At 39.2% G+C, this 20627-nt stretch overlaps 1 protein-coding gene across 2 annotated transcripts in view; it reads right to left on the reverse strand.

Annotated features, from left to right (window-relative positions):
• cacna2d4a (calcium voltage-gated channel auxiliary subunit alpha2delta 4a) overlaps positions 1–20627 on the reverse strand; it is a 98146-nt gene that overhangs the window by 1514 nt on the left and 76005 nt on the right. For both annotated transcript variants that reach the window (XM_087830680.1, XM_087830681.1), the window contains 11 exons: positions 15906–15967; positions 7025–7039; positions 6488–6532; positions 6194–6256; positions 5100–5170; positions 4202–4277; positions 4063–4115; positions 3160–3215; positions 2368–2488; positions 1666–1786; positions 1222–1299 (listed from right to left, as the gene is read on the reverse strand). In XM_087830680.1, coding sequence (XP_087686806.1) covers positions 1222–1299; positions 1666–1786; positions 2368–2488; positions 3160–3215; positions 4063–4115; positions 4202–4277; positions 5100–5170; positions 6194–6256; positions 6488–6532; positions 7025–7039; positions 15906–15967 — 761 coding nt within the window. The remainder of the gene's footprint in view (positions 1–1221; positions 1300–1665; positions 1787–2367; positions 2489–3159; positions 3216–4062; positions 4116–4201; positions 4278–5099; positions 5171–6193; positions 6257–6487; positions 6533–7024; positions 7040–15905; positions 15968–20627) is intronic.

Consider the following 20627-nt stretch of genomic DNA (forward strand, 5'->3'; position numbering starts at 1 on the left):
ACAAAGCAGAAAAAAATTTCATCTGGCGAGTCTTCAATTTGCTACCAAGCATTGACGAAAATGTGATGTATTCAAACAGAAAATCATTTAAGGCCACAGAAGCAGTTGAGTAAGACAAGAGAAGAATGCTGGTTTTATGCATGCATGTTTAAACACATGTACAACCCCATTTTCAAAAAGACAAAGATGCTCTGAAAAGGTAAATTAAAACTAGTACAAAGACAAAATATTGAATATTGAATGAAATAAAGTAATGTGCAAAAGTCTTGAGTCAGGAAAATGGGAAAGCCTTTGCTTATGACCACTTAAAAAATTACAACAAAGTCTTCCTCCTTAGAAACAAAATATAAAGAAATGAGTGATGGCTCAAAATATGTTTTATTTATTCAATTATTTTATTATTTTTTAACATAATATATGCTCATTTAGAATTTGATGCCAGTAACGTGTTTCAAAAAGGTCAAGCCAGACAACAAAAATACTAGAAAGGTTTTATAAGATCTCACAACTAATGAGGTCAATTAGTAACATGAATAGGTGTAAAAAGAGCATCCTAGAGACTTTTTTTTATCAGTAAAGACAGGGAGGATTGAACAGTCGGGGTGATTAACTTAAGAGCAATGTTTCATAATGTAAACTTGCAGAGAACTTGTGTTTTTTTCATATACAGTAACATATCTTTAAATACATTTTGAAAAACTAGACAAAGCAGAAAACCAACACTGAATGCTCTTCAGGCTCTGCATCGAAAACACTGATTATGTCAAAATTGCTGCATGGAAGTGGGAACACTTCTGAAAACCTTCATCAGAGAACACACTTTGTAGCTGCATTTACAAATAAAAAAAAAACAGTAGTTTGCCCACAGTGAGAATCTGTCACCAAATAAAAGCATTTGGTGCACTGTAAAAGAAAAAGATAACAAAAGAGGCTCCAAGCTGCAGAGCAGCTGAAACCTTACATCAACCAAAAATGGGAATTAATTTCTCTTTCAAAAGTGCAGCAACTGATCTCCTCAGTTCCAAAACATTTACAGTGGGTGTCCCTACTTTGTTTTGTTTGTCTAGTTTTTTTTACAAGCATCAACTTAAGAAGGAAAAACCGCTCAGCTTTCACATTTGAGAAGTTTTTATAGTACTTATTATTGTAATATTTACGCTTTAACAGGGTTGCATGAATATACGTGTTTTTTGATGTGTCATGGTGTGGTAAAATGCTGACCTGTGCGTGATAAGAGTGGCAAGACTCGGGGCGTCTGCGAACCTTTTGAGACTTCATCCTGTCACACTTAACTGACGAGTTATGTACAGCGGGGTCAAGGAGCAGCAACAGAAGCATAGTATGGTTTTCCTGCACGCTCATTCAAATATTACCACTAAAGACATGCAGTATAAACATTTTAAAGATATGACATGGCAGGCTCACACCTGGAATCTAACTTAACAGTGCGGCTGGTTGAGTCAGTTAAAGAAACACAACGATTTAGGCCAGCATGCTTAATTAATACACATGTTAGAATAAAGAGTCTGTACTGTAGGTACTGTAGGTCTACAAAGTGTGCCCAGATTGACTCAGTGTATAGGCAGGGTGACGCTGCAGTTAGGTTAAAACAAGCCAACTTTATGTGAACATGATTCACGTGATCCATGAATATAAACATCACAGGATATATCTGACTTCCTCTGGCTCCAGGGTGATGGGTGGGTACTGTTTGGAGCAGTCACAGTCTGCTTGCACCACCAGCATCAACAGGTTGCTCTCTGGTATCTGCTGCACTACAAACATCCTGACATAAACAAAAAGGAAAAGTGTGAAATAGACAAAAACACATGTGTCATGGGGTTAGGGTAGTCATTATATTAACAGCATTACTCAAAAACTATCATGGAGAGTGTGGACCACGTGTAGCTGTGCTGTGTTATACCACCATTAGCCTCATGAGGGTGATCACACTCAGCCTATGGTGACAACCCAGTGATGCTTTCCTCTTTATACTCTACCCCCCACCCCCTGGCCCACCTCCTAGTGCTTTTCCATCTTTGTTTCTGTCACTCACCCCTCCCCAGTCCCTGTATTTTTTTTATTCACCTCTCCTAATACTTTCACTGCTTTCCAACGAGTCACTCTCCCTTCTCCGCTTCTCAGTCTTTCCATAACCCCACACACCATGATCTAAATCAGTTCCTTTCTACTTATTTCCCTCTTTCTGCCACTCTCGTATTAATACAAACTGCTCTCAGTATGCAAAGCAGAGCAAAGCCGTAGAAAATGGATTCTGGAGGAACAATTTAATATGACTGGTGTAGGGCTTAGAGAGGACTACACTGCTATTTCTGCGTGCATAAGTGTGCGTGAGCGTGCGCTTACTTCTGGCATCGTCCGCACTTAATAATGCTGTTGGTCTCTTTGACTGACGGCTCATAAACAAAGCTGGGGTACTCGGTGTCACACGGCTGCAGGATGTCCCCTTTTTTCTTATGAACTGAGGCTAATAGAGAGATAGACAGGGGTCATGTTTCGAGATGAGAATTATAACAGAGCTTGTGTGTTAAAGTGTATGCGTGACATTTTGCTGGTGACTGACAGGCTGAGAGTCTGTGACAGGAAATCGAAGGTCTAACATCTCAATTCTTCACACATCAGCCCTTTATTGCTGCTTCTTCCGTAAGCCAAATAATCCCTAGCTTGCTGCGTATGATAGGACTAAAACCAGAGAGAGCCATAATGGCTTGTCAAAATGTCTTATCTTGTTCTGAGCCATGTTTTTGTTTGACTTCTTTAGAATTGCATTAACTTCAGTACAAATTTATGCCTGACTCTTGTTTTGAGGGACTTACCAGATGTGTCTGCTCCCACTGAAACCCACTTATGTAACAGACACAGTAAATACTTTTCTTGGTCTGAAGTATAATATAAAAAATAAAGCACACCTAAAAGAATGCTTGGCTGTATCAAAGGATGATGATAATAAGGACCATTTGATTGACAGGTTTAGTAATGATGAATGATATTTTGTTAAGAATTATTTACCAAGCATTACAGTCATCCAGAGCTGCTCTGAGGGTTGTGTTAATTTACAAAATAGAGATGACACACACGAGATACAAAGAAAGAGGGCTCAGCCTTAATTAGCCACATTTATTCCGAATGTGAGCTCACCGTCAGCAAAATGCTCTGTGTGCCAGAAGCCACAGATATTGAACTCCAGGAGAAATCTTACAAAAGAGAGAGAAAAGAGGAGAGTGGAAGTCAGTTAGGTGGCTATCATTATAGACTAAAGCAGACTGGAAGCATATTGCATGCAGCCTTCCAAAACTGGGCCAGGACCCAAAGTTGTGTCATGGGAATACTAAAATGGGTCCTCAAGTTATTCAGCAGAAATTGTTAGCTTTGGTGGTTGTTTTTTTCCCTCCTAACTGGATAAACAACCTGCTCTTTTATTTAGGCTGTTAGATTTATCAAGTGACTTTATCCCTACCAAGTAAACATGGAAAAAATACCGAGGCTGATTTTCTTAACAGAAAATTGCTAAAATGTTACTTTAATTAGATTTAATAACTACAGTTGTGTATTTATAATGTTGTGTGTAAAAACATTAGATAAAAACAATCTGATTTTTTCCATCTGTTGATGGAGGATAATCGGTTAACACTATCTCTGATTTCTGGACAGCGATCCAGGCAGCTGAGAGCTTATGTTAATCATTTTTAATTTGGAATTTAATTGTTTCTCTATTATATATATTTATTTATTGTGCATCCATCTGTGTTTTAAATACTGTCCGGTTTTAAGTTGCAAACTACTGCACAGAATTTAGTTATTTGACAATAAAGAATCTTTGAATAGCTTTTCAGGTAAGTTTTTTTTTTTAATTTATGGTTTAACTTTGCTAGCAACATTGTAAATTTTAAATTTTAAATTGGGCAAAACTGGTGATGTTAATAAGTAACATGAGTGCACAAAATAGTGTACCTTTGTAGAGTATATACTACATAGTATAGGATATCGGACAATGTAGCAAAAACTGCATAGCCAATCCAGGTTGCCCCTAGCAACACTTACAGTAGGAAGTTGGAGAGGAACCACTTGAAGGCTGAAGCCAAACCGTAGAACGGCTGAAGAGATAGATGGACAAATTCTATTTAACGGAGAACTGATTTTGGGAATATATCTGTATAGGGAGAGACTTCACTGTACATACACTGAGAAGTGGACGTGCGCTGCTGACAGAGTGTGAGTTCATCTTACACATGGCCTGGTAGTCGAACAAGGATACCCTAAGGAAACATGAGCACACAAACAAGCACACAGTGTTGCTCTTCTGGCAGTATCGACCCACATTGATTCCCTGACCCCCCTCCAGACTACCACACATGTTTGGCTGAGCTTAACCTTTACAGAATCCCTGAAAGCTATTGTAACTTACAATGATCCCAACACTAGAATTACTTTTCAGACAACTAATTCTTTTTGTTGTTTTTTTGTACGCAGTCGTCAAACACAAGAACACATAAATACAGAAAATCACAGAGTGTAAATATGCTCACATTGCTACTAAAGATCATCCACGCTCAAAACTAGTTATGTAATATCCTGTGTCAAATGAAGCATGACGAAATCTTTTAGCTGTTTAAAAATAGCACATCACTCAGGAGATTTCAAACATCAAAGATGGGCAAAAACTAAGCGTGAAGAAAAAAAACATCCCAAGCCCTCAAACTCAAAGGGGAGCAAAAAGGAAAGGCACGGACAGCTTAATCACAAACACAGAGTCAGACGGGCGCATGCAGAGAGCATAGGAGAGAGACTGTACCATTACACTGCATGGATACTAATGCACTGTTTAGGTATCTAAGAACCAAAAAACAAAAGGAAAACATTTGCAAACTGCCACCCTGATTAAGATAATTACACAATTACAATTAAAACCTGATAGCAAAACAGCATGGGGCTGACACAATTGCAATTACGAGCCAGATATTCGTTCGGAGACACAGGACCCATAAAGTGGCACTTCACACAGAGTGAGAAAACCGCAGGTTCTCTCAGGATGGCCGTTCAACCAGTCAATCAGGCGAGGAATGACAACCAGGCATTACCTTTTGAACATGCCCATCCTGATCAATGTGGTCATCACTGAGCCATCAATCTCCCCAAAGAACCTTCCCGCCTAACAAGAAAGAGAGAAGAAAGAAGTCTAAAAAAATCAGTGTGGCAGAACATAAAAAACTCAAGTCCCAATAATCTGATAGAGGAAATATAAGTTCACTTCTGTGATCTCCTGTCCACTTTCACCTCTGTGCGAACTGCATGGTCGAGCATTTAGTCACAATAAACTCCCAGTTACGAAAACCTTAGTCTGCTGTGTACAATGCAAAATGCAAAAACTGGCAATCTCTAATTGACTGAAAAAGACCAGCTGCTAAACTATAATCCTTGTTGAAAGCTATGCAGTGAACCTGAATTTGATCATAGCATTTTTCTAACATAACTACGTTTTCAATGGACATAAGATCTGGACTGCAGACAGGCCATTATACCCATAATAAGTGCTTAAGTCTATATATATCATTTAGTGTTAATGGTGCTTTCACAGATGTGCAAGTTACCCATGTCTTGTGTAATAATACTCCTGATATCAACATAGAGGCTAGCTTTTAAATTGTGTGCTGATAACAACTGAGATCATCCCTCTTTTACTTAGTCCAAAAGATATATTGATCATGATTTCCAAGAGTTGTTAGACTACAGAAGCCTGGAAATTTGAGAGTCCTGTGCAGCATCTTAGCTGTTCCTAGGACTACGCTTTTGGACAGAGATCTTGGATGTTGTTCCTGAGATCTGCTGGAGCCGCTTGCCTATCTTGGGAATCCCTGCACCTAGTGCATTTGTGGATGCAGTGTTGGACTACATTCACTTCTTCTAAAATGTAAATATGTAAAAGTAAAAAAGAGGTACACTGCCCCAGGATGTCACTGCTCTTTGGTTAAAAAAAATTAAATATTTTTCTCTGTTGGGCTGGTTAATAGTGTTTAACAGGATGAGAAGACAGTTAAAAAACACATTAACCGTTTTCACCTTTTTTTTCTTTTAAGGTAATAAATATTGAAGAGTGGAAGGGCTCTCAAACAATCAAGTCAAAGACTAAGGAGCACTCCAGCCATATTCTGTGAGTGCATGTGTGAGAACTCACGTTATTGCGCTGTTCAGAAATGAGGACAAAGCCATTATTGTCAATCACATAGCACTCGATATCCTGGTAAGAGACAGAGGAACCAATTACTTATGTAAGGAAACATCTGTGTCAAACATCACGAGCACAGATAACACGGACACCTAAATAATTTATACCACGTATTCATGAAGTGTTCACCTTTGTAGTTTTGTATAGTAGCAAAAGATAATAAATCTTATATATTTATAATAATAATAATAATAATGATAATACACTTTATGGCAGTGTCATTCAAAAGCAAGATATACTCACTAAGCTGTCACAGCGAAGAGGACAAATCCCCTCCACATTTGAGCACTGGCAGTAAAGAAATCAAGACAAGAAACTGTGTGATTATTTCACCATAATCCAATGTTAGAGAGATTTTTTTTCTTTAATCAAATCGACATCTGAGCTTAGATTAGGGCATGTTTGTGCGAGTGACACATGCTCTGTCTGTGTTTGGCTGTGGGGGTGTTAGGCTTGAGAGTGCGACAGTGTCGACAAGTGCATGTGTATGTGAAAAAAAAACAACGTGTCTGTGTTGGTGTGAAATTGTTAATTTCTGTGAGATATGGGCTGTTTACCTGTGATGGGATCTGAGTGGCTTGTTAGCAAGTTTGTGCATGTGTAATGTTAGCATGTCTCTGACTGTGTGGATGTGAATGTGTAATCTGTTTTAACTGAGGTGTGAAGCTGATTTCACAGAGCTTAGCAGGTGCTGAGGACGTTAAATTTGGTTCAGTAGGAGGAAAAAAAAAGTGTGCGATGCTTTGAAAAATGAGGAAAGGAGAAATTATTCATACTTACATCTGTGTCATTTGGCTGGGAAGACACAACGATGGCAACAAAGAGAGTGGAAAGAAATGACAAGCATTACATTACATAGCAAGTGGGCTGATTGACTACTTCTGCTGCTGTGAGCTTGCTAACAAAAAAAAAAAGACTACAGATTCTTTTCTTGAACACACATTTCAAATGCCTTTTTAATGAGTTTTCGAGCAGGCTCGTAAAACTTCAGCAATTTTGGAAAATAGTGTACAATTAGATGCTTTCTCATAAAAAAAAACATCAGTTTGTGCTATAAGAAAACATTAAAAGGGATCTGTATCACTGCAATCAGACTATTTGTCATAATACAAAAGTTTTTAACCATAAGCAAAGTCTGAAACTTTCCTTCTGTTCTTTCGTCTGTGGACTGATGATGAACACCAACAGTTTTCCTGATGATCTTATGTTGTCTGCAGTATATGTGGCTCGGCGTCTATGGACAATGTGTCTTTGGATTCATGGTCAGGCTAAACAGAGCATGTCGAAGTGTGAATGAGACCATCTATCATCCTTTTCAATCCCATTACAGCAAAGTGTCAGTCTTTTTCTCTGCTTCCCATCGTCGCCTCCTGAAATAAACTACAATTTGGTGGACTGACAGAAGTGACAATGCTTCTCCCCCACACACTACGGGTAAATGGCACAGCTTGATGAGGAGCAGCACTTACGAGAAAAGGAACTGTCTCTTTCTGCTAACTGAAGCAGATCATGAAAATATACAACCTTGCTAATGAGTCCCAGGAATCACGCTAATCAATGTAGATATGAAGCAAAACTGATCAAAACCACCATACAAATGTGGTGACAGTAGAGGAAAAAGACAGTGAAATCAATAGGAGTTATCTTCTTTGCAGCTTTAATTTGCTTGGCAAATTAAGTGGAAAACCGCCCATTAGTTTAACATGAGAGCATGACAGATATGCGCTTTCAGAAGGCATCCAAGGTGGAAAAGCTTAATCTATAGGGAAACATTAAATATGTTTATTACATTACATTCATCTGTGAGTGAAATTTCTAACATGCTCTTGAGACTCTTATTTTATTAGCATCTACAACTCTGCTAAAACTAAACAAAAAAAAAAAAAATCAATAATTGTTAATAATGCGTTAATCTTCTCTTTTTATTTTTCTAATTATTTACAGTTCATGTGTCATATCTCATCTTCATCAGTCACTTTATTAGGTACACCTCGTCAGCTGCTTGTTAACACAGTTGTCAGTCAATCAATGTCAGGAACTCAATTCATTTAGGCATTTATATATGGTGAAAAAGAGCTGCTGAAGTTTAAAATGAGCATCAGAATAGTGAAGAAAAGCAATTTAAATGACTTTGCATGTGGCATGGTGGATGGTGCCAAACAGGCTGATCTGAGTATTTCAGAAAATGCAGATGTACTCGGATTTCCCCACACAACCAACTCTAGGGCTGTCATGGTCCTGGGTCATTTAACCCAGTGTTTCCAGTTTTCCTGTGTTTTTTGTCGTTTTCTATTATGATCGATGTATATGTTCTCTTTACTAGTCTTAAGTTTATTTCCAGAGTGCTTGGTTATCCTGTTTTGAGTTTCTTATGGTCCCTGTTTAGTTCCTTGATTATTTAGTAATTTCCCCTTGTGTCTTTGCCCTCTGTGCGTCTCTGTTTGTATGAGTTCTTGTGCCTTGTTTCCCCTCCTTGTTTTATTCCATCATGTTCCCCCAGCCAGTCATGTCTCTCTCTCCCTCGTGTTCCCTCGCTCCCTCTCGTCTGCCTCTCCTCCACTCCTGCATCATGTTCCTCTGTTTCCTGTCTTGTTGTGCAGGTCTCGTGTTTCCACGTTCATTCCGGTCAGTCTTGCCTTCCCTGTCTTGCCTTCCCTGTCTTGCTATGGTTATTTGTGTCAGCTGTGTTCCCCGTGTGTTCTCATTTCTCGTTATCCTTCTGTGTATTTATGTTAGTGTCTCCCTCAGTTCCGTGTCACGTGCTCCCTGATAGCTGTGTGTACCTCTCCGTGTTTCCCCAAGTGTATTTTTATTAGAATTTTCCCAGTTTAGTTTTGTATTGGTTTGCATCCAGCAATAAAGCTGTGTTCTTTATTGTTCTTTTTTAGTCGACGTTTTCGTCTCCGTGAGTTTGCGTTTGGGTCCTATTCCTGACCGCACACAGCTGGTTTATGACAAGGGCTTAAAGAGAGTGGTACAAAAAGTGAAACTGTTCAGGGAGTGGCATCTCTCTGGATGAAAAGGACTTGCTGATGTTAGAGGTCAGAGGAGAAGGGTCACAATGCTTTAAGTCGATAGGAAGGCAATAGTACCTCCAATAACCGCTGCTATTTAAAAAAAAAAAAAAAAAAAGGTATGTAGAAGAGTATGTCTGAATGCACAACACATTCAACCCTAAACCAACTAGGCCACAGCAGCAGAAAACCACACTGGGTGCCACTCCTTTTACCTAAGAACAAGAACATTGCCTCATCTCAATTTCTGCTGCGGCATTCAGATGGTAGGGTCGGATTTTGATGAAAACAACATGAAACAATGGGTCCATCCTGACATGTATCAATGGTTCAGCTGGGTAGTGTTGGAATGGTCGTACACTAGGGATATATACAGCCCTTTGTACCATCATCTCTGGCCTTGTCTTTATGACTACAATGTGCCCACGTTCTACTGGCTGAAAGCAGCTATTAGAAGATGTCCCAAATGTCAAATCATTTCAAACTGTTTTCTTGAACATGGCAATGGTTTCACTGTACTCAGGTGGCCTCCACAGTGACTGAACCTCAGTCCAGTAGAGCAGCTTTGGGATGTAGTGGGGTAAAAGACTCTTATCATAGATGTGCATGTGACAAATCTGCAGTAATTATGTGATGTTATAATATCAATGCCGACTAAAATCTCTTAGGAATGTTTCCAGCACTTTGTTGAATGTGTGCCTTGATAAATCAACACATCCATTTCTAAATGGAAAAGGACACCAAACCTGAGAGTTCCCTGAGAGCATCTATGTTCATCACTAGTGCATCCTGTTTCCTGTCCTACGCCAAATAAGAAAGAAAAAATAAATGTTCTGTAGCTGACTCCAAATCAGAGGTAATTATTAGAACTGCTCACAGACGCCACAGCAAAAGCAGCATCATTAGTCTCTGGTCTAGTCTGGGTATCTTATTTAATAATGCTCAAAAACGTGTGTGTGTGAGTGTGTTTTTTTTTTTATACTAAGATTATGAAAAGTGGTGTATTTCTGGAATGAGACAGCAAGCCAAGACAAGATAATTTCTTTCTTCTGCAGGCTGCAGAAAAGGTCATCCATGCTTTTATCGCTATCAGACTAGACTGCTGCAGTTCACTTTACTCAGATCTCAGCATTCAAAACATCAGAAGACTGCAGTTGATTTAAAATGCTGCTACCAGACTTTTAAGGTACTAAGAGAAGTGACCACATTACCCCAACTGCCCTTCACTGGCTACCAGTGAGATTTAGAATTGCTTTTGAGATTTTACTACTTGTTTTTAAAGCCTTAAATGCTGTAGCTCCTGTCCACGTCTCTTATGTGATAACTCCTGTGCACACCTGCTGCTTGAGATATTCTGGCAGGACTATAGTAATGGTTCCTAATTTGTGGTGCGTCACCAAGAGTGACCGGGACTTTACTTCCCGCCCTCTCAGCTGTGGAACCTGAAGATCTGAGGAATGCTAACTCTGTATCCTCTTTCAGATCTCCTTTTAAAAACGTCCTTTTTTAATGTCCATATCTTAAACGATAATAATGTTTTTCAGATTCATTTAAAATATATTCTCGTTTTTTCTCAATAAAATGTTGTCCTGTTTTATTACTTTGATTTCATTTTATATAATCAGGGGTCCAGATAAGTGGTCCAAAGGTGCGCATTCGCTGTCAAAATAAAAGACGCGCACCAGATAAGAAGTTGCAAAGCGCGTTTGCGTACATATAAAAGACACAGTTTTTGTCCACTAGAGTGGGATTTTCACGCCATATTCTGCACCACATCTCTGTGCGTTCATCATTTGTTTGAAGCCAGCTCACCTCCTGCAACCACTTTTCCGAGAATACACGCTTCTTTTGCGGTTCGGACTCCTGACATTTCTTTGGAGGTGGAGGAAAACCAAAGTAATTGCTTAAAGAAGCTTGCTTCTTCGACATCTTTAAGATGTCTGTCTTCCTCCAGAAAATCGCATGTACCCAAACGCGCGTTGCAACTTCTTATCTGGTGCGTGTCTTTTATTTTGAAAGCGAATGCGCACCTGCGGACCACTTATGTGCACCCCTGCATATAATTTCATGGTTATTGAGTAATGTGATCACAAACACAGAAATAGAATGTAAGTACATAGTTAAAAACAGAGGAAGAGAAACACAGGAGTGTTCTCTATGAGATAAATAGGATGCCAAGGTGTGAATAGCACAAAATCTATCATCTTTTGATTCCCATTACTGTCGCCTCAGAACCCCTCACTAATCATGAATTGCTGTCAAACAAAATATAGCAGCAGTCGGCTGTGAGAGACACATGGAGCCTTATATTATAGGGTTTGCACTGTATTTTTTAATATCATGTATTTTTATGAAAGTCTGTTTTTCAGATTTAATCATTGTAGATATTATAATCTGTCAGCGGAGCAAAGCAATGAGACATATATTACCAGTCATATTTAATTCTTCATTTTTATACTTTTTTCACTGTATCTAACACACACATAACTTTTAAACTCCATGGATGGAATGAGCACAGTAGAGTTTTGTAAAAGGAGCTTCCTATTATGATCCTGACAGACTTCAAAAGGATCTTAGCTCTTGCTTTATTTTTCCCTAACTATGAAACTCATTTACTAATAAATCAGGTTTTAAGATAGACAAGCTCCCACTGTAAGCCACAAAAGGGTGACCCTCACTCACGTGGCTTCTACTGACATGATAACTGTGCACAGTCTCTTGCCTTAATCTTTTCTCATAAACACAAAGCTAAAGCAAATTTTAATCAGTAATTAAGGCAATCCAATTATTAGTTGCCTTTACTTCATATACTGTATGTCTCTTGGAGTAAGCTAATGGTGAAGAAGTGTACAAATGAGAGGAAAAGCAATATAGTTTCTCTTAACACTGACTGTCTGTGCCCCAACACAGAGGGGAAATATGACAACCCATTGGTAGCAGTATTTTTAGATAGATAAATAGGTTATAGCTGCCATGTGACTGATTATCTTTCCTGCTGACACTAAGTCTTTCATTTAGGATTTACAGCAGGTACAGTATCTCCACCCCTCATGGAGAGTACTTAAAATAGACTATAGAGAAGATTTCATGCACGTTTGCATGGATGCACATGCATAAACATACACAGAAAAAACAAGCCTATAGTGTAAGTACACACACACACACATACACATACAGACGCACAGACACAAACTCTCTGAAATAAAGATCTAGTACATGGCAGCAAGACAAGATGATTATGTAAACTACCTAAGGGGGAAAAGAGAGGTTAGAGGAAAGGAGACAGCATAAGAGATAAGAAAGGAATGGATGTAGAAAAGGGGCACTGCTGATAAGAAATGAAGTGTAGAAAAGTAAGAAGGAAAAAAGAAAAAATACAGATTTAGGAACGACAGTATCAAGTATTCACACAGTAAACAGGAATGATTTTGTGTAAATGCATCATAAATCTAGTGGAAATCTAGTGCTGCACATAATACTAATGGGTTCATAGCTGTTGGATATGGACATAACAACGCACTTGCACACAGATGGCCATGCATATGGTGTCTGCCCAGCACACACACATTACCATTAATAAGCACATATACAGATATAGAATAATCTTTTCTTCAAACTTCAAAATCCCACCGTCACGACACCACAGACACAGAAACACGTGCACACATACACACTCACAAACCTGGGTGCTGCTGTATTCGGCGATGGAAGCTATCCATCACTTAATGGCTAGCCAGATGCCTTAATGCTCTTTTAACTGCTGTCATTTACAGCCGTGGGACACGATGAGGCCAAGGGCCAAGTTATCAAACACCTGCCGCATGAAGTGTTAGGCCAAATTAAAAAAAAAAGTTTTCCCTAAATAAAATATTTTTCTGAAGGTGTGGAAGAACTCAAAAGGATACTAACCATGCAGTAGAACTAGTATTTAAACACTAATGATATTTGGTTAAAGAGTGAAGGGACATCCCCTCTTCTGCATAACCATAAACACCTCGCTGCTGAACCAAGCATTTCTTAATATTGCACCACTATGCCACCGTAACATGTGGAAAACAGCATGTTTTGATTGTGTGATCTGCATGATCAGGATGAGAACATGATTGCAACAATGCACCAGTTCATTGTTACGTTCCCCTAAAAGGGTCCAGGCGATAAGGGCAGTGGTTCCCAAACTGTTTTTTGCTAGGCCCCCATTTTGTTTTACAAGAAAAATGTTTGTAATAATGTGTAATAATATACACATTATTACTGTTTGGGATACTGTTTGTCCATGATTTGAGCCCAGCGCGTGCTCCCGACGCAGGGAAAACCAATTTTGCAGGGGAGACCTACCTTGGCACTTGTGCAGGTGAAGCCAAAGGCAAGACATGCTTCACCATATTTTCTAGTCTTTGGCTTAGAATGAAGTTGGTTTGGAAACTTATTTGGTTACCGCTATCACCATTTGAAGCAACAAACCAAAACTCAAGCATTGGTCAGTAAACTGAAAAGTAAGTCAAAAATAGATTAGTGACCAAACACACTCCTCTCCACCGAACAGGCGCAAGCAACCACCAAACACACTGCTCACTAGCTGCAACCACTCATATGGCACTCTGGCACCAGAGCTCACCTTTCTCTGCCCTTAAATACCTTTAATTGCTGATGTGAGTCAGCTGTACAAAAGAAAAAGGTGTCACCTAAGGCAGGAGAGATGGTAGGACACACCCACACAGGCAACTTCAGAAGGAGGCCCTGCTAGGACCGTAACATTCATATCAGTAATGCTCAACATAATCTGGCGAGGAAGCAAGCAACTGACTAACCAAAATAACACAGTACAAGCTTAAGTTCTATACACTTGGTTGTCCCTGGAAACAGCATGGCAGCAGCATACTGCTGAAGGAGAATCAGAGTGAACATAAGATGTAAGAGAGAACTTTTCTTCGAGAAATTGCTGGGGAAAGTGTTTGTTTGGGAAGTTGGGGGCAAATATTCTCTAGAAAAATCAGCTCAGGTGGGGCTCGGGATCTATCCAGAGAAGGGCTGTTTTATTATAAATAAGTCTGTCAGATAAAACTGTGAGGAACATCTGAACTGTAAGATGCAGAAAACAAGCAGAAACTACAAAGAAAGGTTATCTCTGATGTTAGCGGAGCTCTGTTTGTTTGCTAACAATCGTAGGTGCTAAGCGTTTGTGGACAGCACTCAGTGAAAATCAATAGGACACAGTTCTGGCAAAGCGCTGTCAGTTTGAAACAGTCGACCTATATCAATCAGCTGTTCCGATAATGTCTCCCTCTGGCAAATGAAATAAATTAATGCTCCCAGTGGCAACAACCACAGGTATGTGAGGTACAAAATAAGATGCATTTTCAGTATTGGATAATAGTGTAGTTTGCAGTTGACTGTTTAATGTTGGTTGTGTTGGTGTCTATGTGAGCCCCATGACTCCCAGACTGGCACCCAACTGGAGCTTTGCCCAGTGTCATTCGGGCTCCAGCCCCTCAGCGACCTTAAGTTGGATAAGCGGTTAAGAAAGTGGATGAATGAATTCAAGTCTTTGTAACAGCCTGAAAAAGATGACCTTTCACTTTTCAAACAAATTTGGACATAAAGGGATGCTTTATAAAGTCAATGAATAGCTGACCAGATTTAGCCCAGGAAATAACACACTTGGATGTCTCTGCGTCACTCAATCCAGTGCTGATTCTAAAGAGCTCTCTTTAGCGCACAAGATATGCAATGAAAACAACTCTAATGATGGCATTTATTTTTCCACTCCTATGTTTTAGGCAGGGTTAGCACTCCTTTAATATTGGTAACAGTGATACAGAACACATTACATTAAGCTTTGAATGAAACAAAGTTTGAATGCTATAATTACCAACTAATGGAGCAGAAAATGAACCTATAATCACAGGTTAAACTCCTGGAACAGACAGTGTATTCATTACCAACCACGTTTCATGCAGAATATTGATCAGGTTTATATTCGCTCACTGCATTTCTCAAACTCGAAGAGCAGCTCAGGATGCAAAGTCCTGATAAGTAAAAATACTCAGAAATTGCTGCGCTCCTTTCATCTCATTGTAAAACAAAGCTTTCATGACAGCGCTCAGCTAAAATTGAAATCTGACAAAATATAAATCTTCTTTTGGATTGCAGCAGAAATGGAAAAATGTGCATGCAAAGATATTCACAGTGTTCAACCCAAAGGAAATAAAATAGGGGATATTGTTTGGAGGAGAGGAATGGAGTTATTATTTACAAGCTGAAGTATGTGCTGTTTTTTCTAAAAGCATCTTCAGTCTTTTACTGGGGAAAAAAACCAAAGAGAAATAATAAATCTAATATGGAAAAAAAATGAACCAATACTACAGTAATTACAGGGCTTAATTTTCAAACACTACACACTTATATAAGAACTCATAGCACAGTTTTTCACTGAATAATAGAGCTGTGAAAGAATAAAGTTAATCACAGTCAGCGATGTAGCTACAAGTCAGCCCTATTTAAGAGTGCATCCAAAACTGTCTTGTTCTCTATTCTAACATTCTATTTTTTTTAGTAAATCTCAGTAACTTTATCTTTCAGCACTTTTACAAAGACTATAAAAAGTTTTATGGAGAGATCTTGCTCTGACAGACACTCTGTGGACCTACCTGTGCTGCAATGCCCCAAAATTTGGATTCAATCACCTCCAGAGTCATCTGGACCCCGATGGCTGTGAGAGAGATAGAAAGCGAGACATCAATCTGGTGCAATAAAACGTCTAATATAACACTGACTGGATAAATAATGCTACAATCACTTCTCTCCGATATGAAGACGGTTGGAAAAAGCAATATTATGATTAAGTAGGCTGATAACAGTTTTATAAGTGGTAGCGGTAACAAAATATCAAGTGAGGCTAGTAGCAACATATAACTTGTATTAGTGATGCTCAAAGACGGCAGTGCTGCGATAATATTTTCAGTAAGCAGTGATTGCTTCAGCAGCAATAACAGCTCCGTTAGTGGAAAAGGGAGGGGAAACTTTAGTTCTAGCACTTAGGAATAAAGAAAATTAATGAGCCGATTAATGTCTCAGTGAGAGACGACCAACTCTCGGCTCTGAGGCTGGAGGAGTAAAACAGGACCTTCTGTACAGATCAGCTTTGCCTTCAGAGCTCAACTTATGAAAATCCTTTTACATTAAATGGCCTTCTGAGCCATGTGAACCTCCTATTCTTAGACATCGTGAATGTTTATGTGAGCGCACACGTGTGTGTCTCCGGCCTCTCTCTACAACACAGCACTCACAGCCAGAACACATTAAACCTAGAATTAGTGCGTATCACTCACGCACTTACACACACACACGGCGGCAAAGTGATTGCTTCTGTCAGCTCAGGGCTGTATGTCTGTCAGCATTTCAGTTAATGCAAAAAGGAACTGTAATTGCATAAGTCCCCAGTGCGCACATACTGTATACACCGAAACACATGCAACAAACACACACTCTGCAAGGGAAGATATGACAGTTCATATTAGCATCAAAGACTCAGCATTTTTCTCCCGGCGAGCTCAGTACAGCTACTTAGGGAAAGCCTTTGCAATGCTCACAATACACAAAACAGATAAACACACACACATGCCTGCACACACACCCCTCCTTACAGAACCACTGTAGGTACGCGTATTGTAAAGTATGTCAGCAAATAACAATAATGCCAAAAAATCAATTAATCATTATTTCTGGGAAAGTGGCCCAGAAAATGTTTTATTTGTTTCTAGGCCACATTCCCGGAAATATTATAAAAGACAAGAAAAATTAAATGCTGTCCTCAGTGGTAGCTGTGGCCCCGCAAAAACCAAATACTGCATTTTACACATTTGTATGCATTTGTCTCTCTTCCAGGTAGCCATTGTTTCCCCTCGCTACCATCAGAACTTTAATTAGCATAAAATTAGCGTGAGTTGTGTAATCAGTCAGCGTGAGCATCATGGATGAATTAGCTTCTGTCCGAGCTGCGCTGCTGTTCTGCCACGTGGATGTCTCAACCTGGAGGGGCAGATGTGGTCAGCGAACTGAACATATTTCTTTCAATTTTGCTTGTTAAATGCATATTATGGGATGAATTACAGATGCCCGAGGACCTATGTGTTCTCGTCGAGATCAGGATGTTATGAGGATAATGCTCCCATGTGTTCTGTCCTCAGGTGTGCGTTTTTGTGACTGGAAATGTGCTTGGTTTTGTCCAATCTCTTGAAAATCAAGCGTGATGCAGAGTCCAGGCTGTAATCAGCCTGTAATCAGTCGGGTAGACACTAAAAAAATACTAAGCTGATTGGGGAGCTGTTTAAAAAAATATCGGGTAAGTTAAAAAATATTCATAGGTGTTAAAATCTACAGACTAACATAAGTGTGATCTGCTGTGTTTTCTCCTTTGAAGAAAAACTGCCAGAAACTGTCCATTCTCATATCGCCTCTCCCTGCTGGCGCTAGTGACCGTGAAGTGTCTACCTCCACCATAATCTCAGATAAAGTGTTGTAAGGCAATAATAGAGGGCAGCAGTAATCTGCCTTTTGCCTTTCTGAGTTGGAGGCTGATAGGCTAAATCTAATTAAAATCACAACACTGATCCGTGTGTGTGAGTTTCTGAGTGTAAGCGGGAATGGTTGTGTTTTTCACAATGTGTGTGCAAGACTTGCAAGTATTCAACCCTTGATGTGTGTTTGATTTGCATACAATTGTGTACACAGGGATAAGCATGACCCTGCATGGATGGAAGTGAAAATGTGTGTGCACGCGTGATTGAGTGTGTGGAAGCATATCCTGCACACTCACAAAGTGTGAGGTGCAATTAGCGCAAGCTGCCAATCACTGCGCAGTATACTTCAAACAGGAAATTAATTAATGAAGAAATAAATAAAAAATTTAAGCAACCAAGAGCTGGAGTTAATTGGTTATTATACTGGCGAGACAGAGTCATGAGAGATGGAGGGAGGTGAACTGTGAATGACTGGTAAAAAGACTGAGCAAGAAGGAAAACAGGCCAGAAAAAAAGGCCTGAATTTACAAACATCCATCCTTCTATTTTATCTCTGAAACATTTATAAAGTTCTAGAATTAAGTTTTTATTTGCCTAATGTGACTCATTTTATTGTAATGCAGATAAATGATTGATCTTTGTAAATTTGATGCATATAAACACACAATAAACATAAAAAACAAGATAATGAAGGTTGCCTCCTATTCAAAACACAGACAGTTTTTTTTGTGCAAGCAGCTTATTATAATCCATCAGTATTATTATGTAATCACTGATCACATGTTAGTCTGAGACAGCATCTGTTATTTCACCGAATGACCCCAAACAACATATGTTGTTAACATTACAGTGTTAAAAAGCCCTCTAGTGGGCATGGAAGTTAAGACAAAGGAGAAAATTGGATAGATTGGTCCTGAAAAGTGCTCACAGGAAGTCTGAGGACATAGGTTGACTTTAATAATGTATTTCCAGTTAAAAAACAAACCAAAAACTATCAGTCATAGCAGCAGAAAGGCTGGCTGGAAGACTTGCTAGCCTGGATCACATTTTAATGTTGGAAGTTTGCTGGTATGCTCATTCAGTATAATCATTTTCCTGCTGCACAGTGCAATTTAACACAAGCTGTTATACACATTGATGTCACATTTGAGCATTTCATATTTTGGTAAACAGAGCAGTTCATGTTCATGGCTGCAAGGTGCTCAGTCCTGTGATTACAAATCAAGTCCAAATCATCACCCCTCCACCACCGTGCTTCATAGTTGGTATGAGGTGATTGTGCTGATATAAAAACCAAATGTGTTTGGTTTTCATCATACGTGGTACTGTGCATTATTGACATGGATCTTCATTTTGGTATTGTCTGCCCCAGAAGTGTTGCAATTTGTTCAAATGCAACAATGCAAACTTATCCTATGCTGCCGTGTACTTTTCAGAGCGAAGAAGCTTTCTTCTGGCAAATTTCCAAACAACTTGTTCAGTTTTTTTTCTAATTGTTCTGTCATGAACTTTAAGATTTAATATGCACACTGCAGCCTGTAGACTCTAAGATGTACCTCTTGGGTTTTTTGCAATTTCTCTGACTATTACATTGTTTGACCCTGGGGTGAATTTGCTGAGTAGTCCACTCCAGGAAAAACTTAGTGGTTTCCACTTGTGAATAATTTTCCTCCCTGTAGAATGATGGACTTTAAATTGTTTGGAAACAGCCTTATAGCCTTTCCCAGATTGATGGGCACCAACAATTGCTTCTCCAAGATCATTGCTGGTGTCTTTCTTTCTTGGTATTCTGTTAGAACACACCTGAATGCTCCAGCAACCAGCCAAAACGTGTGCTTTTATCATTCAAGTCCATTTGATTAGAAACACCTGAGTGCTACTTACTTATAAATTCAGTTTGAAGCAGTAAGGCCATACTTGGTTTTTCTCATACTGCTTCTACATTTTGGGTTATTATTTATTTATTTGTTAATTAAATGATAACAGGGTGCAATATGTCATGTGTTGTTCAACTGAGGCTGTAATTTTCCTACATTTTAAGATCAGGTAAGGATAAGATTTTATATGTTCTGTGAAAGTGAAAGAAGACGCATTTTCTTTTTTACACGATTGTATTCTTAATGATACTGAAAGACTGTTGTCTTGGCTAAATAGTGAAGAAATCAATGGTGACAGTTGTCAGGAAGTTTTGTTGGTAGTCTAATACTGATGGTGGATGTAAAAATCAAACCCTAGTGTCTCAGGTATTTTGGCGTTGTGCACTTTCCATCCAGAGAAGTCGTGCAGAGAGTGGTGACCGTGCTGCTATTAATAGCTGCCCACTCTCACATATTTGACATTGTTTAATGTGTTCGCGTGAGTGTGTGTTGTATTGAGGTGGCACAGGAGGTCATCTTGTGTTAAATGATCAGTGAGCAGTTAGTGTTGATGGGTCCTTTAGCAAGACCCTGGAGTACAGGCTAAATATATAAGAACACATACACACACTGAGTCGATAAATTAAACTGCCAAGCTGGCTAAGTCTCTATACACAGAGTGGACACTGAAAATAAGGCCACTTGTGAAGAGGTCATTTCATTCTTTTTTTTTCCTCTTTCACACAAACCTGGAAACACACACACACACTTAGAAATGACAGAAATTTTTGTAATAGATGTGTGAACAACAGATATAATACACACAGCAGGGGAAAAGAGAAAAGGGACGAAAGTGAGCACACACAGCGGGCAGACTGAGACAGACAGAGAGCAGGGTGCACAAAGAAGATACCCACTGAAAGGTTGTCAACAGGGCATAGACAAAGTAATCAAAGGAAAGCATTAATTGATGTAATGGAGTCAGGTGACAAAG

The sequence above is a fragment of the Neolamprologus brichardi genome, chromosome 17 (genome assembly GCF_056152115.1).
Source record: "Neolamprologus brichardi isolate AB-2024 chromosome 17, ASM5615211v1, whole genome shotgun sequence".
NCBI lineage: Eukaryota > Metazoa > Chordata > Actinopteri > Cichliformes > Cichlidae > Neolamprologus > Neolamprologus brichardi.